This window comes from Lygodium microphyllum, chromosome 18, assembly GCF_053477565.2.
Source record: "Lygodium microphyllum isolate KBCC chromosome 18, Lygodium_microphyllum_v1.1.10, whole genome shotgun sequence".
Lineage (NCBI taxonomy): Eukaryota > Viridiplantae > Streptophyta > Polypodiopsida > Schizaeales > Lygodiaceae > Lygodium > Lygodium microphyllum.
In genome coordinates this window covers 58,286,418-58,314,126 of record NC_141152.1, presented here as the reverse complement: position 1 = coordinate 58,314,126, position 27,709 = coordinate 58,286,418, and the positions used below count along the sequence as shown (strand labels likewise).

Sequence of the window (27,709 nt, the reverse complement as noted above, 5' to 3'; positions counted from 1 at the left end):
TGATGGTTAGTATGGGTTATGAGCTAGGTAGTGATTGACCATCTTTCTATTCTTTCATGGATGCATCAGATCGTTCAACAACATATTTGTTGGAAACCCCTTGGTATTTATGCAAGGGCATTAGCTAATAACTTGATGCATTTAGTATAGGGCCTATGCAGCCCATCCCCTTGGTCTAGTTTTGTGCTTCAATATGGTTTATATGGGGATCAAGGGTTTGTTTCCAATAATAGGTTTCTGAATGGTGTGCTTTATTGGTTAATTTTGTTAGGTCAAGAGGACCCCTTGCTCTTGTGGAGCATTGTTTGATTTTGTAAGGCCAAGAGGATAATTTATTTTGTAGTGAATTAGTTTATCTCATTAGGCTAAGAGGGTCATTTGTTTGTTTGGTGTAGGTGCAGTTAATAGTTTTTGTTTCAGTGCTATACTAAATAGATTTGATGGAGTACTTGGAGGAAACCTCTTGCTGCTCAAAAGCTTCTTGTGGCTAGTCTAGGTGATATCCTTCCTTTATGAGTTTTTTCCCTTTATTCTTTATATGTATCTATACGTGGGGTATTTTTCTTTTGTTAGGGACCAGCATTGAAGGCATGAAGTCCCAGGGTTATGTTCGATGTGTCTAGGGAGGTTTGAGCAGTTGTCTGCCTCCTATAAAGGCATTGTTTGGCACTCTAAGAGCTATTTGTTAGAGTATTCCTAGTGAGACAAATAGAGAAGCGTGACCAATAAAAGAAAGTGAACAAATAATGATATGGCTAAAGTATATATAAAATATGGAGGTATGTAAAAAGGGATTTTAATCCCAAATGAGAAAATCAGGGAAGAAAAATTCCATGAGCTGATGATCATTGCTTTTTTTGGGAAGGCCTGGTAGGTTCCTAGGAATGAGTTAGAGACCTAGGGCCAATAGCTTGTCTCCCTAGGGGTGGCATTTAGCCAAAAAAATAAATAAGAATGGTTGGAGCAAAAACAAAAGTGAGCAAAAGAAGAAAAGGATTTAGTGTCACCTTGTAAGTACTTTGTAGGTTCTTGGGTACCGAGGATAGGATGACCTGAGGCCGACACCCTATTCTCCTTGGGTCAGAACATGCTCAGCTCCCTCCTTTTTACATGCCTGAGTATAAATACTGAAGAAGAAAAATATAGTCAAATGAAAAATATGTGACTTTTTATAAACCAGGCTATAGGAGTCTTCGCCTAGTAGGAGTTTTTGGTCCACTTGTCCTAGGTTAAGTAGGTAGGTCATACCACCACTTAGAATCACTCCTTTTATATCTCTTTTAAGCCATTTCGTGTCGAAGCAGTTGGTTAGTGACTCGCTTAGACTATACTTGGCCTATCCCTCATAGGCTTCATGCCTTGATTTAGTCAATGGGTAGGGTGAGAGTTGTATTTGTGCTCTACTGTGCATTTTTGTTCAATGCTCTTTATGGTTTCTGTCTATGCATATCAATTTGTGGATTCAACAAGCTAGGTTGCTCTATCCCGTGGTCACCCATGACAATGGGTTTTAAAGCAGAAATTCAAGTGAACAAGAAACTTGGAACTCATAAAAGAGTTGTTTTTGGTGCAAAATGAAACTGTTATGGATCAAGGAGTTGGAGTTTTCCTACATGCATTTTGATGCCAAGAATCCAACGCAAGTGTCTGTTCCGAAGTCCATTTGACCCCCTATTTAATGGCTGCAAGTTTGGCATTATGAAGCAGCTATTGGATCTAGGAGCTGGAAAGCATGTGACGAATGCCAGGTGTGATAGATTTCGATGCCAGAAAGCTGCCCATGGAGTCAAATCGTAACTTCGAGACTGTTTGCCTCTTCAACCAGGTCAAAACCACTTATGAGCAAGTACAAACATGAAAATTTAAACTAGAAACATTGGAGGCTCAAGTTTTAGCTTAATTAAGAGCCACAAATCAAAGAGCCTGAGATCCACCATTCTTTTGCTCTCCATCACTCTGATCCTTGCAAAGAATGGTGTAGTAATCAATAAGATCAAATTTCAATATTTCTCTCTCATGTTTCTCTCTCCTCTTTGTTCCTTGTTCACATGGTTGTTCAAGAGAGAGAGAGGGGGGGGGGAGGGTTGATTTGACGAAACGATGATGGATGGTGGTTTGGAAGCATAATGGCACATAGATCGGGTAATTTTGATGCCTCAGTGGCTAGAAAATTGAGTCAACGACTCAATTTCCTCGAAATACGAAACATGCGTATATGAATTTTTAAGTAAGTGATCTTTATTTAGTTTTTATGATGAATCGTTAGTGCATACGAAGGGAAAATGGTTGCAAATGATTGAAATATGTTTATTGATGTTTGTAATTCGAGAAAATCATTTATTTTTCTTCTTGTATATTAAAAACAATAAAACCACAAAATTAAGAACATAAGATTTAATTAAAAATGGGATTTTTTTTGGATTTTGGGGATCAAATGATGTTTATATAGCATGAAAAAGAGTATGCTAATAGATCACACTTTACATATGTTATACAAATAAAAAACTCAATAATAATAATAATTTATGTTAAAATAAATGTAAAAATTATAAAAAATAGTTAAAATAAAAAAATAAGAGAAAATAGTTTTTGTGCATTAAAATTTATGAAAAATTAGGAGAATGTTTGTGAATGTATAATGAAGGTAAAGCATGAGATTTTGTCTCATTTTACCTTTATTTATGTATTAAAGTGTGTGTTTAAGGGCTCATTTCTATAAAAATATACCACGAAATCTCCCTACATTTATGCAATCAATCTAAATGTGAGTAGTAGGAGGTGTGGATCTGAAGTGGAAATATATTTGATTAAGTTGTTGATTTCTTTGCATCTTAACATATAGGCCATGGTTTGTATAACTTTTAAGAGATTTAGTAGCATAGGTTAGCGCAGTGCTATTAGCAACGACGCATGACTTGTAGTAGAAAGAAATCATGAAAAGATTGTTTTTACACTTCGTGTTGGCTGGTTTTTAGTTAAGTTGTTTGAGCACGGTGTCGCACGAGATTCGCACACGTGAGAAAAAAAAAATCTTGGATTAAGATATAAACAAGACACATATTCAAAAGACTTTTCGGATATGATCAAAGTCAATTTGAGAAAGAAGATAAGAAGGTGGAATCAAGGAAGACAAGGGGCACCAAGCTTCATAGCGACTCGCGATGACGAAACTTCGATGTAGGCGAGGGCTTAAAGCTTGTCCTCAAGCCTTCTCTCCAAAATTCGATGATGGTCTTTGAAGAAGGCGAGGGATACAAACTCAACCTCTAGCCTCTCTCCCTTGATTTGATGGCCCCTCCTCTCCTTATCCTCCCTTTTATAGTTTTTATCCACTCCCTTTCACTCATAAAAGCTTAAGGCATTTAGCTTTAAAGCTTATGTTTTTTTACTGCTTTTCTCTATTTTTGTTTTTTTTAATGCTTTATGTGTGTTTGCAACTTGTTTGGATCATAACTTCGTCATATGAACTCCGAATATAGACATCCAGGTACTCAAAACAATCAGAACGCAACTCTTCAGCAAGCTAACACAGACAGAATTGTGAAAATCCATCAAAAATCGATGAAAATATTGATTTTTATAAAGCATGCTATTTTTCTCCATATTTTGTCTTGGATGACTCATTCCCTTCAAAATAGGTCATAGTATATGTTTGGATCCATCTAAGGTGGGAATTAAGTCATCTAAACATGATACGAGAGATTTTAGACTGTTCTAGTAAACCAGTCCTACTTCTTGTAAATCCTATAGAGATTCTGCAATTTTTCTATGTGTGGACGTGCAACACCACAACATCCACCCCCTCCAAACTTGCACATCCTCCGGCATGTGCCAACTTATTTACCACTTACAACATTGTTTCCACTAGGATCATATGCGTAATCATTTGGGTAATATGACAAGTAGGTAAGTTGACATAGGATATCACAGCATCCTCCTAGATCATATGGAGAAATCAAAGTAGGTATGTCTTCGTAGATCATCTCTGCATCTAATGGCTTGTCGTAAATCATCACAGCATCCAGATCTTCTTTGGCTAGTTGTTCATCACACCATTCCCATAACTCCAATCTTATCCATATCCATCTCCATAAATGTCATAAATAGTGGCATATCCTCATCACTATCCAAAGGTAATCTGACCTTTTGGTCAATTGAATTATATTGTCTCTGTACTCTAGCTTCTTTGCTACAACTTGCAAATTTCAATTCTTGCTGCAAATACCCTGGAAAACACAAACACAAATTTTGTTGTATATAAACAACACCCAACTCTTTTGACTAATAGAAATCAGCCATATCTTTTTCAGAGTGCATATAAACAGCCCAACAGTGAGACTCACAACTAACTTACTTCAGTTGCTGTAAGTCTTGTTTGCTACTATAAATTGGCACTCTACAAATTTTTTTGCTGAAATATTTCAGCAAAGAACACTATTTGCTGAGAATTCTCAGCACCCAATTTTTTTTGTTGCATGAAATCAACAAATTCACAATTCATCGCTAGAGAATTGACCTATAAGATATATAACAACTCTTGATTTTTAGTTTTCAGCAATATTGAAAGATCTTCCATAGTATCCGAGCGCATCATAAAGACCCTCAATAATCTCCTCATTAGAATCAATCTCCTCAATCTTCTCAATGTTGGAAAGCAACTTGAATCGAGGTTGCTTTTTCAACTTTGGATCCTTTGTTTTTAGGACTTTCTTATCTTCTCCTACTTTTGGCTTCTAAACATCAGTCATACTCTGTTCTGGTCCTAAATAAGAAGGCTAGGAAACTGGCTCATCTCTTTTTCACTTCTCCTCAACAAGTGCTTCGACTCCCTAAGATTTCGCCATCATGGAAGAATTTGCAGGGGTAGATGAAGTTGAGGGCTAAAACTGGAGCTGGCTGTTGATGCTCCTCTCCAGTCATCTTGTTTTGAAGGTCTTTTAAGTTCTTTAAAAATTCCTCCATCATATCTTCAACAGTTGGTTTTTCAGATGGTATATTAACCGCAACAAGAATAGGCATCTGCATAGGTATAGACACAAGATTAGAAATAGGAGAAGAAGTGGATGGTGCAACAGGAGAAGTAGGAGAGGTCGTGGTAAGAGAAGACATCGCTGAAGGTGTCTGCATCCCGTTCTACAAGCGAGCCTTCCATCTCCACCTCTTTGTCAATGTATATACCGCATCAAGAACATCCTGCCAATCCGTCTTCAATCCCATAGGCTGCGTATGGTCTTCAAGAAGCTCTCCCAACTCATCCTAAACTGCAGGATCAGCCGCTTGCAAGAATAACTCCACTTTCTCCGGGTTTAGAGCTATTTTCTCTAATGCATCCGATTGGTTATATCGCTCTTCAAACTCCCGCAACAACTTAGAAGTAACAAGTCCTTTGTTGGACTGATAGACCCACTCGGTGAACGTCTTCCATGTAGCAATACCATAATCCTCCAGAAAATATGTCTTTGAGCGCCTTCTTGAAAACATTCTAGTTTGAGTCTTGCATGAATAAATCTATCACTCTAACCCACAAAGCAGGTGTGACAAGTCATAGAAAATAGTTGCTCCAGTTGTTTGGTAAGAACTCCAAAGAAGTGTATCTGGCTTTCAAAGGCTTTAAGATAGGCTGAAACATTCCGGCCATAAAATAATTTGCGCGCACTAACCACAGCCTCAATCGCCTTGGTTGCACCATGAGCATGCTCTTGTTCTTGATGCAGCATTCGTTGTTAATCCAATTAATGCTGATGTAACTACTACTGTTGCTACATAGATAACTACATTTGTTGATTCTGCATCATAATGGCTGAAGAAAGAGTTTGCAATAATTTATTCATCTCATCGGTCAAAAAGGAAGAAGTAGACAATGAAATGGATAGAGTATTCAAAGAGTCTCCCATCTCGTTGATCAGAAGAAATGCTTTCACATCGGGTTCACTAGATGTCGCACGAGATTCACGTTGGGGGTTCGTGAAAGTCACTCACGTAGAAATGCTTTAAGATGAGAGAACTCAATATAAAATAATTATCCATAAGAGTTTAGTTTCAAGTCGAATGAGAAAAACAAATTCTTGAATTAAGATATAAACAAGATACATGTTCAAAAGACTTTTCAGATATGATCAAAATCAATTTGAGAAAGAAGAGAAAAAGGTGGAATCGAGGAAGACAAGGGGCACCAAGCTTCATAACGACTCGCAATGACGAAACTTCAATGTAGGTGAGGGCTTAAAGCTCGTTCTCAAGCCTTCTCTCCAAAATTCGATGACACTCTTCAAAGAAGGTGAGGGATATGAGGTTGAGCTCAACCTCTAGCCTCTCTCCCTTGATTTGATGGCCCCTCCTTCTCTCCTTGTCCTCCCTTTTATAGTTTTTCTCCACTCCCTTTCACTCATAAAAGCTTAAGACGTTTAGCTTTAAAGCTTATGTTTTTTTACTACTTTTCTCTATTTTCATTTTTTTTCCTACTTTTTGCATGTTTGCATACTCCCTCTGTTAGAGTTGGGAAGGGAAAAAACCATTGGACTGCAATCGATACAAAGGTGTGATTTATTTAGAGTAGTATATAGCCTCCATCTTGGTTGTGAGGCTGTGAGGGTGGTTTGGTGAGCATAGGAGGTCCGCAGCTAGGGCCCTAGAGCCAATTTGGGCTCGTTTTAGGTCCTGACGCTTCTCAATAGTACCTATTTACAAATAAACCTTGTATTTGCTTCTTCACAAATACTATAGAACTTATAGATTTGAAATCTATAACCTATATATTAGAGAATAGTTGACATTGTCGAAATTATAATACGCCCTAAAATTGCTATCCACAACTCTGTTGAGCTAAACCAAGACCTGAAATGACCTTAGATGGCCAAAAGTCCATTTTTATTGCTCATGGAATCTCATAGTAATTTGAGATTTTTGCTCTGACTTGCTTCTAGTCCCCCTAGAGGAGGCACTATCCAAGGGAAAAAGAGAAAGAATGGGAGGGCTTCTTAGTGATTGCCTCATGATTGCTTACTTACTTAGCCTCTCTCAGTAGTACTACTCAAATACCATGTCACAAATTGTATAGTGGGAGGACTTGCTTGAGCTATCGTGGTTAAACGCACACAATACACACAAGAGAAAGCTCACTCCAGAATACAAGAATAGAGATGGAGGCCAAAACGTTTACTTGCTTGTTTTTCGTCCTTCTTGAACTCATAATACAATGTTTACAAAGTATAAATAAGTTCTAACATAAAGGAAAGTGGCCTACTAAGTCAAATAGTGCATAATTAATTATACTAATCAATTGGTGCTCTAACTATGCTAGCTATGGGTAGGTGTAACTATTAATCAAATATAATAAGCAATAAGTCAGTTGGCCATGTGAGGATTATAATGACCATTAATGTGCTAAGTATAGACATGCAGACATATTTAACCAAGTAGTCCATCATCAATGTTCGCACATGTTGAGCTTGCCATCTCAATATAGCATACTAGGTGCATATCCACTTTTGAAACAAGTAATTTAATGGTACAAAGGTGTCAAAAAGGTTTTTTCATTGAACAAACATGAATTATTTGCATACTTACACACTTATACATTGATAAAAACTAGTGTATATAATAAAATTCAATTTATATATTTACAATACAAGAAAATCCAAAAAGTTAAAACATGACCCTTAGCATTAAAACCAAGAAATGATTTGTGTAAATGCATCCATCTCAACAATTTGTTGACCATGATTGTATAGCTTATAAATCTATATCGAGAGTGCATTAAGATAATCTTATAAGAAACAAAAGAAGAACACATTTTTTATGCATATAATATTGGGTGGAATAAGAAAAAATGAGTGAAAAGAGAAAAAATAAATGAGAACGTGTATTTCATGCAATATAAGATTTGGTGGAATAGGAGAAAAATAGTGAAAAAAGAAAAAACTCTAATTTATAGTTGGAGAAATAAGAGAAGGGTAAAAAAACTCTAATATTTAGTGGAATAGGAGAAAAATAGTGAAAAAATAAAAAACTCCAATTTGTAGTTCAAGAAATAAGAGAAGGGCAAAAAATTATTCTCTTGTGTTGCACTTCCCTTGTAAGTTAGTTGGTTCTTTCAAACATAGCAATTTGGCCTACTGCTTCGTCATGTACCATACATGCAAACTATACTAGACTCAAGGTGTCTCTTATTGTAAGGCATTGAAAAAGTGCTTCCAAGCTAGGGCCATCATCAACATTTCTATGAAGGATATATGCATATTTTTTCCCCTCTAAATCACATTTTTCATGTCTAACAAGCACGTATTGTCGAGTGAGGTTTTGTCCTTAAATCTCTACCTAGCGAGCCAACCAAGCATACTTTGTGTAAGGTCTCTCCTTGCAACTTACAAGTGCATTAGAATATATGTAAGTCCATTATATAAATCTTTGATATAAAGGAAAATAAGGAATATGAATCATTGGGGCGTGTGTGTGTGTGTGTGTGTGTGTGTGTGTGTGTGTGTGTGTGTGTGTGTGTGTGTGTGTGTGTGTGTGTGTGTGTGTGTGTGTGTGTGTGTGTGTGTGTGTGTGTGTGTGTGTGTGTGTGTGTGTGTGTGTGTGTGTGTGTGTGTGTGTGTGTGTGTGTGTGTGTGTGTGTGTGTGTGTGTGTGTGTGTGTGTGTGTGTGTGCAAAAAATTATTTATTTGTTCATGCTTTCTATAAGGTTTCTCCTTATCATTGATATAAGTCTTTTTGGGAGGTGTTCCATTTATTCTTTTTCCTCCAAAAAAGACAGTTATTTTGTGTTTGGCTTTATGAGTCATGCCTTCTCTAGGAAGATAAATTTATTTTTTGCCCCTCTCTATTTTCTACAAAAGAAAACCATGATTTTCTTTTTTATCTATTTTTTAATTCCTCCTATAATTTTATTGCATCAAAATCACTAATGCACTCCTAGTATTAAATAAGGAATTGTAAAATTGTAGAGTGATTAATTTTTTGAGAAAAATACACTTACATGATTGGTTTCACCCATTTTTAATGTGTAAAAATGAAAATGTGGTAGTAATTCACATTTCATCAATCCAAATAGTCATTTTTCACATTTTCTATGTTAATTTCACTATTTTAAAATTGTACATTATTTTATTAGTAATAATCTTCTAATGGGGATATGTGATATCCTGACTTTAATTTCAAAATTTTCCAACTTCTTGCAATTGAACTTGAAGGATTCTAAACCATTAAATAGAGGAAATCTTGAACAAAAATAGTCCAAAGTTTGTAAACCCGACACATTTGGAGTCCGATAATGGCTACGGATATCTCTACACGAGGATTGTGAAGGGGATGCAATGGCAATGGAGAAGGAGAAGAGGAAGATGCAGGAGAGAAGAGCATACACAATGTAGGTGATGTCCAACTGAACTGATAGCCTTATTGCACTATCATATTATATATGAATAAAGAATGGGTAGTCACAATGTACACGGGTAGGCCTAGAGGCCTTTTACCCTAACAACCTCCTGCCAAAAGGCCAATGTGGCTGGGGAGTGAAAACAAAGAAAAGAAAAGAAAAGAAAGACAAGGTGAGAAATCATGACATCACACCCAACGTCCAATCGGAAAGCGAGTTGTGCAAGAAGTGTTGGGGACCTCTACAGAAGAAGAGTCAAGCGTCCCCGAGTCCATGACATTTGGGAGATAAGTGATCCCGCAGCTCCATACAATCGAGAAATCTAAGAATGCTTCTCATGAAGTAAGCACAACTCATCAATGCATGGCTGTAAAGCATCAGAGTCACACATAGCATCACTGTAGTGCATACAAGACAACGGAGAGCAGCCAAACTCTCCAGAGTCAATCACTGAAAGAGAGCCAACATCCCGGACACTCGTCCAACGGGGTCTCAAGACTACATGTGGCCTCAACGAAGCCGAAGACTGACATATGGCTAGCTGTCCAGCTTGCAAAACTATAAGAAAACGACTCTCATGAGCCTGCAAGGGGTCTAGCAACTGACCACAACATCCTGACCCTGACTGCTATGCATAGCTATGTCATCTGGGCCAATAAGTGCCTCATTTTCAGCATAAACAGCTTATTGTAATGTCACTATAGCTGCTATAAAATCAGCCATAAAGCGTATTGAATGCTCATCAAGAGGCCTGAGAGGTGTCTGTCTCATAGAAGACAACATGACATCTGCATATGACATGCTGGGCATCCGAATCCCATAATGTGTAGGCCTTAAAGTCACCATCTCCATAACCAAGGAGGATACATCTACGTGACATAGGCTCATGTGGCATATGTACATATGCATGGTATCCAAACATCCTCAAGTAATCATAGAAGGGTTGCATACCACTCCATGCCTCATGGGGTGTAATACCATCCAAAGTCAAGCACAGCATCCTGTTAACCAAATAGACTAGAGTCATAAGGGCCTCAACCCAAAAGCCATAAGACAACCCAGCTATGGTAAGCATAGAAGCAACCTTTGCCTGTAAGGTCAGGCACATGCCATGAGCAATCCCATAATACTGTGGGCACAAGAAATCAATGTCATACTACTGACAAGAGGTCCGAAAGCTTGGAGAGAGAGCATGACTCTCATAATCCATCTGCAAGCACCTAGGCCTGCTAACAGCAGAATCCATAAACCTATCAAGCATAACTGTAGCATCCTCAATCTGCACCAAGGGAAAAGCCCAAACACGATGGATAGTATGATCAACAAAGGTCACAAAGTACGATGCTCCACCAAGTGGCTGGGAAGGCATAGGTCCATATACTACACAATGGACAAGATCTAGAGAAGCATGCCTCATACAATTTCCATAAGCCAAGAGGGCTCTGCAAGGAACAAGAGTACAATCAGGGCAAGCATCAAGATCTGTAAGTGACATAGGAGGCAACAATGAGTCTAAACAAGACAAGATCTCCATCTCTCTGTGGTGCATATGGCCTAGGCGATAATGCCATAACAATGCATGTGGTATCATGATAACTGCAACCATAGAATCTCCCACATGAGAGACATGCACTGGGTAATGAGAACCAACTCTAGAACCTCTGGCCAAAACCAAGCAACCACGAGAGATCTTCCATGACCTATCCTGAAGAGAAATAGTATATCCTGCATTATGCAACTGACTGACAGAAATCAAGCTCTTACTGAGCATGGGAACATGTAAAACATCCCTGAGTATAAGAGAAGTCCCATTAGGAAAAGCTAGGTGTATATCCCCTATACCAACAATAGCATAAGACTGCTCAAGGCCCATATCAATGCATCCATCAACCTCCCTATAAGAAGAGAACCATGCTCTATAAGGGGTAATATGACAAGATGCCATAGAGTCAAAAAGCCAATCAAAGGCATGGGCCTGAACATTGAGGAAGTAAGCTGTAGGGAAACTAGATGATAGGAGGACATGCTCAACTGCATCATCATGGGTAAATGCATGTATGTCACCACTAGAAAGAGTGGTAATACCTGCTGCATCGCTGACTCTCTGCTCATGTCGAGTCTGTCTCTATCTCTACTACTCTCTAATCCATCTAAAACATTTTCTTTTAACATACCCAAGCTTTCCACAATGGAAGCATAGAACATCTATAATTGACGAACCTGTAGAAGACAATGAGGAATCCGAGTCATTATGAATAGAGCTATCCATAGCATCCACCACGGAGCTCAAGGAATTGAGGGCTGTCCCAACAGAGGGAAGCTTCTCATAAAGACAATCATCTGCAAGTACATCAGTGGTAGAAGCATGCTACAAAGTCTCATGAAACCTCAACGGACGGGAGGGCATAAAGGCATCAACCAAGGATGCAAAAGCTCCCACATGAAGAAGAGTCGTAGCCAACTGCATGACGTAATGAACCACAATATGGTAAAGCATAAGACATATGTCATAAGAGCATATGGTATTTAGCCATGAAATCAGCCCATAACCATATGCATATGCATAGCTCTGCAGTACATCATGCCACCTAGAAACATCCAAGTCAAGTAAAGACCGACAAGTGGCAAAGCATCCTGCAAGAGTCAAGCTCCAAGAGAAGCCCAAACACCTATACAACATCATCCATACAAGTGGCTCTATAAGGTATACAACAGTAGACCATGTGCATAGACAGGTAAGCATCAAGAGCAACTACTCTTTGACTTGTATGTGCAAAAGAAACCTAACTAGCATAGAAGCTAGGCAACACAAAAGCAACAAAGCTATAACTACTAAACCCAAGCACTGTCAAGAAGTCCACTGATCAAGGAGTAACCCGCAAAGAACCAAGCATCAATGAGCAATGAAAGGTCAATAACCAACTGCCAAGACAATGAAGCAAGCACTGCTCAAACATGTATCTACATCCAAGTAAATCCAAGATCCATAATTGGGGCATTATAAGGGCCAAATAGCATCCAAGCTGCATAAGTGATAAGCCAACCAAATGAAAACTGCTCCACAAAATTCTCAAATGCAAGTCGATTCAAGCCCAAACATCTGCCAAGCCTCGAGAGCATCACATAAGCTAAGAGCATGACATTTTCTTGTTATAAATCAACTCAGATCTGTTACAAAAAATTCTGTGATCAAAATTTGGTAGATCTGGCATCACCATTGCGTCCAGAGCGTGCCAAAATCCCAAATTAGACCTTTACCTTGCCTAAATCAGGTTTTGAATGCTCGAGATATGAGAAAAACTGGAATTTTTGAGCTAGATTTTGAAACATGTGCAAAAAAATGTGAGCTGCTATTGTGGGGCCTACTAGTTATGCTGAGGATAAGGGGGCAAATGGGGGCATACAATGTGCCTAATGAAGCCAAGGAACACCTACAAAGAGCCTATGAGGGATGGGGAGAGGCGGGAGATGAAATCTTACCTCGGGGGGAAGAAGCCATGGCTGGCATTGAAGCTCCAAGCTCTAGGTCTTCAATCCGGGCTGAAGTAATGCTAGGCCAAGCTCCATGATCAAGCTCTTATCCAAAGATCTAATACTAGTTGAAGGGGATGCAATGGCAGTGGAGAAGGAGAAGAGGAAGATGCGGGAGAGAAGAGCACACACAATGTAGGTGATGTCCAACTAAACTGACAGCCTTATTGCACTATAATATTATATATGAATAAAGAATGGGTGGTCATAGTGTACACAGGCAGGCCTAGAGACCTTTTACCCCAACAGATTACTATATACATGGCAATTATAACTAGTAAGTTTAGGATTGACCAAACACATTTCAAACTTGGCAAGTAGAATAAGTCACAAAAGCTTTAAAGCTTTAGCTTTATGAAGAAAAAGAAGAAGATTAAGGGATGACGACTAATAGGCTATCGCTCCTCCCCCCCTTTTTTTTGGGAAAAAAACACTGCAATATTCCCCCCCACTTTGGCATCTTCAATTATGTACCTAAAAGCCTAAATTTAGCTCCAGAGATTCAGCAATTAACTCCAGTAATCTCCTCCTCTTTTTAGTTTGATGAGAGGCTTGGGATGAAGCAAGATCATCTGAGAGCCATGCAAATTAGTCATGGCATTTGTGGTAGCCTCTCTGGACCTCAAAGATCAAATCACCAGCATCAAATTGCATCTTAAAAGCTTCAATAAAGAGCTCTTCTTCTTAACCAAAACCCTTCTTCTCCAATTCAGCTGCGAGGCATGAGGAGCCTTTGAGGGCATTCCGAGCAAGAGAGGAGAGGCCCTTCTCAGGAGTATAAAGTAAGAGAGAGTGGGGTGAGAGAAGTGCAAGTATGGAATTTCTCATCATGAAGACAAGGAGGATACTTCGCGAGCTCTCGAATTTGATTCCTCCATCCCTTCTATCATATTCCCCTGTGGAGTTAAGACTCTTCTCGATTTCTCAAAATTCTTGGTGATCCCCTTCCCCCCTCTCCCCCCACCGGGTCAATCAAAATTCCGTCAATCTAATTACCCCCAAGATCCTTCCCCAAATTTCCCTTTTTGCGATCTTGCGATTAAAGATCATGGCTTCAAAGAAGATAGTTACGAAGGCTGCGGAGGCAGGAGCTACCAACAACGCTGCGAGCATAATTACTACAAATGGAATGGCAAGTACAGGGATTACAAACAAAGCCACGAATACCATCAACCAAGTGCCCATCATGGATCCTTGTGTACTATTTTTTTAAAATAAAAACAAGTAGCAGGTCTTTATCCCATGAATAGGCAACAAAAGTTGCATGCATAAAATAATATTTTATTCGATTCCTACATATAATCTCTTTGAGAAATTCTTAACCGCAAATTCCAAGGGGTAACTTGGGAGTGTACAAGATAAACCTAAGCAAGTACAAGGAAGATACTGTGTCCCTAAAGTATTTAATGTTTTTTATTTTTGCATTGATTAAACAAAATCTCTGATGGGTGATCACGGATGCTAATCCTCAGTATATAAGAGACCTTGAGATGCAATTGCCAAATGATACTATTCGTAATTAAACTAACCAAGATTTTCTTTTATTGCATGCAAAGACCCACGAAACTCCAAGGGAGTTATCCTTAAGTATGAAATTATTGCTTAAATTCAATCCAAACTAATCCCCAAGGAAGAGAAAATCCATGAAGACTATTAGAAGGTATCACCACTTATGCTAATTTGTCTCGAAGTTATTTTGCTACTTATGCTAATTTGTCTCGTTTTGCCACTTATGTTATTTTGTCTCGAAGTTATTTTGCAACTTATGCTATTTTGTCTCAGTGTTATTATGTATTGCCACTTATGTTAATTTTTCCACTTATTCTAATTTGTCCCAATATTATTAATTTTTGAAAAGAAAAGATTTACCTTTGAAATAAACCTATTAGAAGTTTAAGTATAATGCATTCAAAATAAAGGTGTTTGTGATTGTAAGCTAGGTACTAATCTTTTCTAAAATCATCAAGCTAAAAGATAGATTATTGAGTATAGATCGCCGACTGAGGCACTATTTCGGTGAGCACAGAACACCAACTAAGGCAATTTTCCTAATGGCGCTAGACCTCTCCAAGGCCAGCATAAATAAAACCTACTCCAATGATTTTTTCTCTTTTGTTTCGAGTTAGTGAGAATAGACCAATCATGATGTGAAAGGTCTTGTCGTAGGGAACTCTAGTCGGTATGAGGAGGTGAGGATACCAGGGGGCTCTGGTCACAAACTCCTTAGGCTCTTACAAATTGCCAACTACCCTTCTATTTCCAGAATACTAGTTGGGGAATGGAACTTGGAGAGAATAATACCTTCGAACAAGAAAATATTTGTAAAATGTCATTTTTTTGAAAGGAACTATTAAGAAGGAATTGCTTTACTCTGTTTTTGTGTCGTGAATTAAGGGTGTATAACAAATTTGTATCAGGAGATAACTCAAAGAAGTTGTTTTTAAAGTTGAACCTAAAGTGGATTAGATAACCAAAACTACTCTCTCGAGTGAAGCAGGAGGGACCCTTGACAAATCCAAACCTATGGTTGGGTGATCTCAGTAAGCTGAGCTTTCCTAAGAAGGAATAAAAATTGCACTTGATGGACCATTAGAAACCAAAAATCTTGACGCGCATCACTTTAGAATCTGCTAGTATCTTAGGGTTTTATCAGAATCCCGGATGGTGCTTCCTAGGACATTTCTTGATGGGCTACTAAGAATATATAGCCAAGGAAAGCTCGGGTGGCATGCTACAAGATATATAGAGTTTAATTGTATAACCAATCTTGTAATGGGGATATATAAATATTATCTACAATGTTCTCATCATCTCGAGGGCGTCTAAATGTAGATCTAATAATAATTACATTTTACACAAGTGATCTAGACTTTAACATTTATAACAAAAAGGATGCTAACAAATAAGAAGTATAATAAGAGCACCTTATAGATGAGTGGTAGTAACGATGATGTCTTATACTTAAGTAGTAAGTAGTAGGACTAATGGGTCCCATGAGATCTTGGGGAAGTTACTATATGTATATCGTCTACATCACGTGCGTTCAAGGACTATTTATAAATATCCTTATCTATAAATTTTTTCTAAATAAAACATAACCCTTTTCTATTCAATCTGTAAATAACCCTTGTATATTACACCCTTCTGTATATAAAAAATATATAAATATAGTGTTTTAAAAATACCTTATTTTGAACCCACGTGATGCACACATATATTCATTAGTAATTTGCATTTTGTATTTTCAAATTAGTATCTTGGTGCAATGGCACATGTCTTGTTTACCACATAAAGAAATCTTTGATGGTCCAAAAAAAAAGTGTATGGGATAGCAAGCAAGTAATGATGAAATTTCTTAATAGCATACACCATTTCCAATCCATCATGTTCTAAAATTGAATATATTTCAACATTATTGAAATGTTTGTGGCAAAGCTCACTAGAAAATCAATGTTAGATTGACCAAGTTGGCATAACATTGTCCCAAGTGTAGCTTTCAAACTATTTATATAAAAAGGAAACTTGATTGTCCAATCTAGGGATGGTAAGATGGGTGTAGTGAGAGCTAGGTTCATCATCTCATTTGTAACTCGATCCAATCCTAGATAATTAGGAGCTTATATAGGAGCCTCACTATTAAATCATAGTTTAGCACAAACCACCTATAATACTAGTATGTACCAAGAATAATTGAGTCCCCTTCAGGTTGGCTGGCAATGTGTTTTCCATTATTTGCAAGTGTCCTTTTTGTGCCTCAATGGAAATTTTCCCAAACGTATCTAAAATTTGTTTAAGTTGAGAATTTTCAAACATGAGGAAAGACATCTAAATTTGACAAACCCCATGTTTTACCATAAAACAACATCTCGCCCTCTATTCATTGAGAGACTTTCTCTCTCTTAAAGTAAAATGAGTAGACTTGAGTCCAAGTTTTCACTAATGTGCATGTGCACACACACACATGTATACATAGGCATACAACACTCATGCACACACACAAGGTTTCTTTCATGCACATTATGGAGTGGAAAGAGATCCTCTTCTTAAGAAGAGTAGGTAAAAAGAAATAGGCTTGGGAATACTAAATAACCACCATCTAGCTTGGGCCTTCAGTTTAATGCATTCATCAATCGTAGAAGGAAATTTTCAAGTGATGACTCAAGTTTGAAATCCAATGAATTGTAGTGGGTATCTAATTCAACTATGGGCCAATGTTATAAAGTATAATCATATGCACTTTTAGTGGATGATAATGCCTCTACATTACCACTCAACCATTCACTTACATAGTTATCAATCCTATGAACACGCATAGCACATTTTAAATTGTTGAGGACAATTTGATAAACAAACTATGATCAATGCAATGTGCATAGCCACAAAATGACAACTCATAATCCCTTTCAAACTTATGCGATTGATCAACATTTAAGTATTGAATCATGTACAAGGAATTAGCTTTGAAGGGATCACATAGCATGTCCATCTTCTTCCCTTGTACCTTGTGCACTTGCGATAACAATAAAGGGAAACAAAGCCAATGTGAAGAAAAAAATCATTTTTAGGAAACATTTTGTAATGCAACACACTTGTGTTTTAATTCAAAGAGCTCACTATGGGCGATGCTTCAGCACAATTTGTGAGCAGTTGTTCTCAAGGTAATGCTGGTTCTTGTATAGTTTGGGATGTATAAAGTGGCGAAGTTCATGAGATTTGTCCTAGTCATTTAAATGTTATAATATTTATGGTTGGGATTTACCAATTATAGAGTCCATTGAGTATTCAGCTAGATGTGTGTGCGTGTGCGTGATATAAAAGAGCTAAAATTTATTTGCGATATTTGTTGACTATTTTTACATCTCACTCTTATCTACATGGCCACCTCCGGGGCCATGCTTTCCAGTACTATGATCATGTTCACCTTTAGCATTGTGTGGAGAAGGGCTAGATGGTGGAGGGGGTGGGGGTGGGGGAGGTGGGCTAGGAGGAGGTGGGTAAGGTGGTGGAAGGCTAGGAGGAGGTGGGCTAGGAGGAGGTGGGTAAGGTGGTGGAACGCTAGGAGGAGGTGGGTAAGGAGGAGGTGGGTAAGGTGGTGGAAGGCTAGGGGGAGGTGGGCTAGGAGGAGGTGGGTAAGGTGGTGGAAGGCTAGGAGGAGGTGGTGAAGGTGGCAAAGGGTTTGGTGGAGGTGGGCTAGGAGGAGGTGGGGAAGGTGGTGGAGGGATAGGGGGAGGTGGAGAAGGTGGTGGAGGGCTAGGAGGAGGTGGTGAAGGTAGTGGAGGGCTTAGGGGTGGTTGGTTAGGAGGTGGTGGTGAAGGTGGTGGAGTTCTTGGTGGAGGTGGGGAAGGTGGTGCAAGAGTAGGAGGTGGTGGGGAAGGTGGTGGAGGGTTAGGAAGAGGATGGAAGGGGGGAGGTGGTGAAGATGGTTGGGAGCTAGGGGGAAGTGGAGGTGTAGGTGGTGGAGAGCTTGATGGTGGTGAAGTCGGGGGAGAAGAAGATGGTGTTAGGGGTGGTGGCGGAGATTGAGATGGTTCTGGTGGTGGGGATGAAAGTGAAGAACGAGATTGTTGTTGCCGATGAGGAGGTGATAGTGAAGAAGGTGGTTTTTTTTGTCTAGGTGGAGGAGATGGTGACAATTGTAGTTGTGGTGGGGAACGTGTGGATGAAGAAGGGGGTGGTGAAAACTGCAAAGGTGGGGGTGGTGATGGGGGAAGAGAGCTAGGAGGAGGTGATGAAGGTGGTGGGAAGTTTGGTGGGGGAGGGGAAGGGGGAGGTGATGAAGTGGGGTGAGGACTTGGAGGATGTGGTGAAGGTTTTTGTGGCGATAGTGGAGGTGGTAGGGTAGGGGTTCTAAGTGGTGGTGATGGTGCGGGATGAGGAGGTCGTGATGGTGGTGGAGGATGAGATGGGGGGCTAGGTGGTGGAGATTGATATCGTCCTAGTGGTGGGAATGAAAGTGAAGGACGAGATCGTCGTCGTCGATGAGGAGGCGGTGATGGAGAGGGTGGTTTTTTTTTATGAGATGGTGGAGATCGAGATCGTCGTGGTGGTGGTGGGGGATGAGATCTTTTTCGTTGACGATGAGGAGGTGGTGATGGAGCGGGTGGTTGTTTGTCGTGAGATGGAGAAGAATGCGGTGGATATGGTGATGGTGGTGATGGTGGTGCTGGCTTCTCTTGAGCTTGTTTATCCCTATGCGAGCGTGATGTTGGCGGTGGTGGCAATGACGGTGGCGGAGGGGCTGGCAATGACGGCGGTGGTGATGGTGGTGGTGGCTTCTCTCGAGCTCGTTTATCCCTATGGAAGCGTGATGCTGGCGGCGGTGGCAAACCTCGAGTTCGTTCATCCCTATGCGAGCGTGATGCTGGCGGTGGCGGTGGTGTGGGTGGTGGCGGCGGCGGTGGTGCTGCTTTAGTTCTAGCTTGACGAAGCTGCTCGCTCTCAGCAGATGAATCGCAGGAAGAGGCTGCTGATGCTAGAATGAGCATCAGAATCGCCACAACCGGACGAACGGCCATGACGGCGGCCAACTTGGCGTTTTCAGCGATAGGCGGCTCATTCCACTGGCACCCCAAAAGATCATTGTTTAATAGAAAACGTGGAAGTTGGTTTGCGAAACCGCCTGGCATGTCGAAAACGTGGTAAGCCAGCGGGGTTCCATTGCTTCACGCGCACACTAATGACGAGAGTGTGCGCGCGCGCGCGTTTGTTGTGCTATGAGATGAGAGACCTCAATACCAAAATTGGTGAGCTTGAAGACTCGTATTATATAAAATGAGAGACCTCCATAACCATATTGGTTATCATGGAATTGTGTGCTATTGATGTGTACGTGCATATGTATTTGTGTATGTGTGTGTGCACATGCACGTGCAGGTGTACATGTCTGTGCATGTATATGTGCGTATATTTGTGTGTGTGAGATTGTGTGTATGTGTTTACATGATTCTCGGGTAGTTTGACACAAAGAAAATCTAGAGATTCCACATACCTTATTTCAAGACATTTTAGCTCCATGCTCACTCCTTTTCATGAGAAGATGTGCTGTGAGGATAGAAATTTTAGCTTGTTTCAAGACATTTTAGCTTCATCCCTGCTTCTTTTGTGTGTAATGAGAGCAGAAATTTATAGGATAAGACCCCAAGTCAAACCTCCTTTTCATGAGAAGATATGTAGGGAGAGTAGAAATTTCTAGGATAAGACCCTAAGTCATACCTCCCCTATGATTAGCATCCTTAACCAAAATCTTGTGGAATATGAGATTAGAGCTACCATTTCTTCCCTTAAGAAAGATAACATCCTTAACCAAAGTCATGTGGAAGATGAGATTAGAGGTACCATTTCTTCCCTTAAGAAAGATAACATCCCTTGGGTGGATGGTATATTGAATGAGATCTATAAGGAACTCCAATACTTTCTAATGGACACATTGATTCAAATTTGGAAAGAGCTAGTGTAATATGGTGCCTTATCCATTAGTACTAATGAGAGTGTGATCAAGGTCATTCGTGGAAAAAGGACCATAACATCTTGTCTACCTAGAGACCTAGAACATGTATTTCTTCAACATATGAGATCTTTACCAACACCTAGCTAATAAGAATTCATCTATTTCTTGACATGTGGATAAGGAAAGAGTAATCGTACTCTCCCACCATGATGGTTTAGCATTCATTCGAGGGTTCACCATGATCAATAGCATTAGGAAGATTTACATGTGTTGAGCATGTGTGTAGTTGTATCTTTTATCCTCTTTGTTCCATTATTTGAATGATAGGTCCAGTATTGCAACAATGTGCACCTATTTATATCCATGCTCGAGTTAGATACTATTAGATATGCTCAATGCCCCACCCTCATAAGGTGCCACCAATAATCCATGGTGCTCTAAGTTGTAAGGCCCCCATTATGAGGAGAAGCCATGTGTGAGCATGGATATTGGTTGGATCCTGACTTGTATGTCAGATAAGGTCTATGTGACGAGATGGGAAAAGGTGACCTTTGTGGATCTAGCCTTTGGGTTAGGTAGAGTAGTTATGCTAGTAGCAACTCAATGCACAATGCATCGATTTGTGGGGTATGGGAGTTATTAGGAACCCCTATATTCTCTAGAATATTCATTGGATGACTAGGGAAGGCTCATAATATGGTCAGACATGATTAGACTACCTTCTTGAGCTATAAAAGGAAGACCTCTCCAAAGCCATCGTCAATCTATATTTCACCCAATCAAAGTTCTTCCAGTTGCCCTTAAGCTCTTTGCCTATCATCTGTTGGGATCGCCATCTAAGCTTCACAGTGGAAGCGTACAGGTGGATTGAGCCATCTTTGTATCAGTTTGTTTGAAATTCAAGTAGTTTCTATTCTTCTCATATTTGCTGTGTGTTCTCTACTTCTTGCTCACAGATTCTATCCATTGTGCCCTTGTTGTGCCATGTAATCCCTACATATACTACCTCTTAAAAGTGATTTCAATATAGGAGAAAAATTTGAGTATCCTCTTAATATTCTAGATATTATTTCTAAATATGGTGGGGTTACATCCTTCCTATTACCCAAGAAGGCGAGACCATTATTCCAATCCTCAATGAATCTTTCATTTTGCATCCAAGGATGTTCTAGTAACAAGTTGTAGTTGAATCCATTCATAACCACAAAATCATTAGGAACCAACCAATCTTTTAGCACACTTAGTGGGTGGACCTTGAAAATATTAGCTATGGTTAAATTGAAGTGTGTATTTTCTATGGTAGGGCTTTCTTAAGCTTGAATGATTACTTGATCTACAATATTAAGTCTTGCTCCTATATTGATGATTTCTTTTCACATGAACTCACCTAGGATTTTCATAAAAAGGACAACATAGTGCTTTCTTCCTTCCTAAATTGCATTAACACCTAGTGCTTTGAAAGTTAGAGTTTGAATTTTGAATTAAGCTAGGAAGTTTACCTCATTCACACTCTCAAGGAGATACTTTAGCTATTTCTACATCTATCCATTTGATCCAAGCTTTAAACATCCTCAAGAGGGATGGATTCCCTTTTAGTAGGGTTTCTAATAGGACTTTCACATTGGTGGATGTCGTGCTCAGGTAAGTTACTCATGAATATATGTGTGCCTCATGTGGGTTCAAAATAAGGCATTTAAAAAATACCATTTTTTTATATACATAAGGGTGTAATATAAAAGGGTTAGTTACAAATTGAATAGAAAAGGGTTATGTTTTATGCAAGAAAATTTTATAGATAAGGATATTTATAAATAGGCCTTGAGCGCATGTGATGTAGAGGATATACATATAGTAACTTCCTCGAGATGTCGTGATAGCAATAATGCTCAAATTGAATTCCTAGAACTAGAAGCTCCTCGTTTTCATGTCAAGCCTATATAGTTCTGAGAGCATACCCAATATTCTCCTTAAATAGGTGATTTGGAGGCAAGTCTCCCAAAGGTATGGGGGCCAATGGGATTTGATAGAGTAACGATGTTGTGGATAGGCCAAGCATAGTTGCACCTTCCACTACTTCATGTACTTACAATCCAACCAATGCCTTTTTAACCCAATGCATTACCTTGTCAATCTCTTTTAACTAAAATTTTGAGTCAAGATATTCACCTACTTTAGTTATGGTTGCCTTTTTGGTGTTGGGTGTAGTAGTAATGCTCTCTATACTTGAAGGGGCAACTTGCTCTGGAAGGTCATGAGTTCATCCCTCTTCAAGGTGACTTTGACTTCAACTTGCTTCTTCCTCTTTTTTATGTTCTTCTCTTTTGCCTATCACCAAATGGTTGTAGTGGGTGGCTAAAAGACATTGCCTCCACCTTTTTTGTTATGAGATCTCATGATGGCATTGATAGGGATTGGGATGGTGTCCTCATCATTGATCATCTCCACTCGAAAGAAAACCATATTAGAGAATTTGGGAATCTCCCAAGTTCCATTATCAAACAAGGATTAATATTTCACCAGATGGCTAAATTGTTCACCCCTTATTTGATAATGGGACTAAGAGGATTGCATGCATAGAATTTGAGCTATTATTGTATTGATGTGCTTCAAAAAGCTGAATTGATTGCTATGTATCAAGTGCTTAGATAGTGGGATGGTCCATGACAATTGGTAATCGTGTGTAATTGGGCTATGCAACTATTGTTGCATCATCGACCGTGTCTGGGATAGAAGGAGTATGTTATCTATACTAAGAGTCTTATTTGATAGCTATTCCTCTATTGATTTAATAGGGGGGATATCTAACACTCTCTCTACATTTCAAGAAGGTGTGAAGCTTCTTGAACTTGTGATCTAGAAGACTCACAAGCCATTGTTATTAGTCGGCGGAGTGCCTCCTATGTGTGTGTGACGAGGCGTTATGCCTAACTACTTTGGGATCTCCATCTGAGGAGTTTTAGGGAAACGTTGGACTATGAACTATGAATGCATAGATTAAGCTTTAGGACAGTGTGTCCTTCAGTATTATATTGACGCTCTTGGTCTGCGAGGCCGTGAGGGTGTTTGTGTGTCATGAGCATGAGGTCCGGCTAGTGCTATAGCCAGTGCCGACCCATTTTAGGTAAGTGACAATATTCTATTGGCCAAAAAAATCCAAAAAATTTTAGGTGTTGGATATTACAACTTGTGGTGTTGGGATTTTTAGGGAGACTCTACAATTTCTAAAATATGTGGAGCCACACACTTTTCGGTGGTAACAATATCCTTAGCTTGACTTCAAATTTTCCTACCATCTAGTTTAAAATAGAAGCTAACAGGTGGATTCTGCATTAACATTGTAATTTCTTGGTGCATTATACTCAAGGGCCAATCATCCTCCATTTGCAACACTTGGGGCTCGTGGCCCTCACAAATGATAGTAACATCCACAGTTGCACTTTCATGCATGTCTTGATCAAGGCACAACCATTTATATTTGAGCATCCTCCATCTACGATACTTGAACACTAGGCATAAAGTTTCTCGTGCGACAAAGTACCTGTAATTGGAAAGGAAAGTTAGCCGATTCATCGCAAAGTAAGATAATAGTCAACTAAGAGAGAAAATTTTTACCTGAAATCCATGACCCTTGTTGTGACTCGACACTCCACTGTGTCAGGACTGTGAGTTATTTTTTATGTCCAAGTTTTGCCTAGAATCCTTGTTACATAATCCTCTAATGTATTCTTTATGACGTAGGCGCTTTTGGTACGTCTCAAACCCTTACATTCCTTGAACATGTGTGCAAAAATTGCAATCAGTATGAACCAGCTTAGATGTACATTCTTTGAGCCGGTGCTTGGCTTCATAGAATTCAATATGTCTGCTGAAATTTTTGTGCTACACATGTGCAAAATGTCGCTACTACACAATGGCCATTCTATGCTATTGAGATTCAATATGTGCATAGACTCAAGGGTTCCATATTCTTGACTCCCCTTGGGCAATATGTACTTGGAATCATAGGAAAAAACAAGGTCCTCTGCGAGCTGCTTAGCTATACGCCCCTCAAAGAGCAATCTACCAATTTCGAGGTGGTAACACTTAAAAGAACCAGTGAAACTCTCAACATTTTGCCACTCATAGCAATCCGAAGGGTATACTTCTGTAAATACGAGACAAATTGTTATATAGCTATCATGAAATTTCTCATTCTCAATGAGTTGCAAATACTTAATGTTTGCAATGTTTCATTGAAAGGGCACAGTGGGCACAATATGTATTTGTTTTTTCATGAATACATGTTGTGCAAACGCCTTTGTTACAAGGTGAGAATCAACATTCCTTTGTTTGAGAGCTAAAATTGTATCCTTCCAGTGCTTTGATACATTTGCAATTACAAATGCTTTCACCCTGAAAGCTCCCTTCATACTTGGACACATATGTACCCAAGACGAGCAATGATACGTATCAGTGATCCAATTCCCTTCTTCATCTTTTCTGTTACATACTTCTATCGAGAGAATTCTTGTTCTTCTCTCAGGTATTATAACCTATGCATTAGATGTAAAGAAGTAACCCCTAAATAATAAGCGTTTTAAGTCTGTCCGGTAATCACCAATATGCCATACAAATCAACATGGCATTAAGAGATGTTTACACTTTTGTAAACAGACATAAACTTCGATATCGAAACGCATGTGGATATATACATCAACACAAAGTATAGATTTAATTTCAAGTTATCACTTTAATCATACCATTTACATGAAATATAATGAAAAAAATAGCACAAGAATACTCAAAGAATTTCGCCAAAATAAATTTTATTATAATGAAGAGGAGTCTGATTTGACTCAATACATTGTATGAAATGTGGGTATTATAGAGTAGTTGTTACAAAAATAGCAGCCACATGGCATGCAAATCTTAATAGGCACATTGGATTGACACCTGAGATATTCTAAGAATCAACACATTGTGTGTTATATGGATGATATGATACAAGAGTTTCATGGATCATTGCCAATTGGCATGGAGATCCAAATGGACACATAGGACCAATAAAGCAGAGGATTTTTGAACCATCGACTTCTAGCATATCCATATCATCCAACACAAAGGAATCACTCACCACATCAAAATAGTTGATCGAGAATTATATGCTTCACCTAAACCTTGTACAATACCTGCATGTACAAAAAAAGACCTGCATAAATCCCTTTTAACAAAAATACTTACATGAATCCCTTTTAGCAAAAAATATCTAGATAACTGCATGAATAGAAGCAATACAAAACATGGACAATTTACTTATAAGCTAATCTACTGAAGATAAGATTGAATCATTGCTAATCAAAACCCATTGCAAATGATGGACATAAGAAAACATCAATCCCATCAAACACAAAAGTCACTAATTAAATGAATAAATTTTGGCACCACAAAATATGGCAGATTTACCTGTAAATTGATCTACAAAATCTCTGCTCTACCTTGTGTTAAGTGCTGCAACAACAATTGATCCTTAAGTTAGAAATAGCATCAAACCCTATTGTAAAGATAGTAGAAAAGAGATAATGCAGAGAGGAAGAAAGAGGGAGTGTGTGGAGAGAGAAAGAAATGAGCACCTATCCAATCATGCCCAAATTGATCTCTACAAAAGACAATTTTGCAAGAGTAAGTATTTACATAAAGGTATACTGAAAAAATAGTAGAAAAGAGGAAACATAGAGAGAGAAAGAGAGAGGGAGAGAGAGATAAGCACTTATCCAATGTCACCCAAAATGATCTCTACAATAAAACAACAAGGGTTAGAACTAACATTATGTTGTATTGAAAAAATATCAGCAAAAAAAAAAACCAAACAAAGAGAGATTAACACCTTTGCCTCTTGCTGCTCCAAATAAACTCTGCAAGAAAACAACAATTAGAAGCAACATCAAATTCTATTGAAAACACAACATAAAAGAGAAACAGCACATAGAGAGAGAGGGGAAAGAAAGGAGAGAGAGATGAGCACCTAGGTCGCCTGCCCCAAACAACCTCTGCAATAAAATAATAACAACAGTAAGAAACGACATCAAACCCTATTGAAAAAATAGCAAACAAGAGAAAATGCAAAGAGAGATGGGCACCTGTGTTTTGCCCAAAATCTAGAGCTGCATGGAGAAGAAAGTGCAGAGGTAAGTAGAACGCTCAAAACCCTAAGACGAAAATTCACGAGTATAGAGAAGAGAGGGAAAGTGGTATGTTGCTCAACTTTTGGGTCAAACTGATTTCATGAGAGGGAAAAAACCAAAATTGAAAATTCTCCAAAAAAAGGAGGAAAATATGAGATGAGAGAAACTCAAATTTTGTGTACTATTCATTCTCCCTTTTTTTCATCCCCCACTACCCCTTTTTTTAATAGAAAACCCAAGTTTTGGAGAGAGAAGATTCACCCTCCATGGATGTCAACATCTAGCCTTCCTATTGGACAATCCAAAAGGCCCATATCTTAAACTATATTATTTTTAAGGGCCCATTTGTGAGTTCATTTTTTTCCTAATGAACTCATTTAGTAGGGAGTTTTTCTTAGAAGCCTGCAACCAGAAGTTTATAAGTTTGTGGAGCAAAGAAGACCAGTCAACCTACAAGCTATAGTGGAAGGTACATGACTGTATGATGAAGTGGAAGCAAGGTTGTTTATGACCATAGCAATAGGAGCCCTATCTCCTCCACTTCCAAGAATGGTATACCCACCAAATGCAATCCCAAGGACTATTTTCTACCCCTACCCTCGAATGAAAATAGTGCCACAGTATAGTATACCAAATTCACAATGGCTACATATAGTAGTGCCTCAAATGATGGTTCAACCTTAACAATAGTGGTCTCAAATAGATCTCCCAATGGTACATCAACAATAATAGTGGAACCCTACTAACTAGAACCAATAGCCAACAATCCCAACATGATCTCTAAAGCAGGGTTAGAACAGAGAGGATCCTCTACATCAACCCAATCAGTCTATGCAATGATTACAAAGACATCCCAAAATCCTTCTCGAAGTACTCTAGAAGGAGAAATTTTGAAGTATTACCTATCCAACTCAATTATAAACATCAAGAAGGAGCTCATGGATCTGATTATAGAATAGTTACAAACACTAAAAGTGAATACTACTAGCCTATCAAACATTATAAGAGGCAGAAGAGATTTGATGAGATCAAACACATCATGTAGAAAGTGCCATCAACAGGGACATTTAGCCTCTGAATGTACTTGAAATCCAACTATCCTTGGAGCCTTATGTTCTTATTGCCTAAGAAAGAACCATATAGAGAACATCTACTCTCTGAAGAGATGCAAATAGAAGGAAGAAAGATGAGAAA

General features: G+C 38.9%; 1 protein-coding gene across 1 annotated transcript; it reads right to left on the bottom strand.

Moving 5' to 3' along the window:
* Nucleotides 1-17,760: 17,760 nt before the first annotated feature.
* LOC148020924 (uncharacterized) lies at nucleotides 17,761-19,533 on the bottom strand. Its single transcript, XM_087698185.1, has one exon. The coding sequence runs from the start codon at nucleotides 19,531-19,533 to the stop codon at nucleotides 17,761-17,763; it is 1,773 nt and encodes a 590-aa protein (XP_087554311.1).
* Between the last annotated feature and the right edge of the window lie 8,176 nt (nucleotides 19,534-27,709).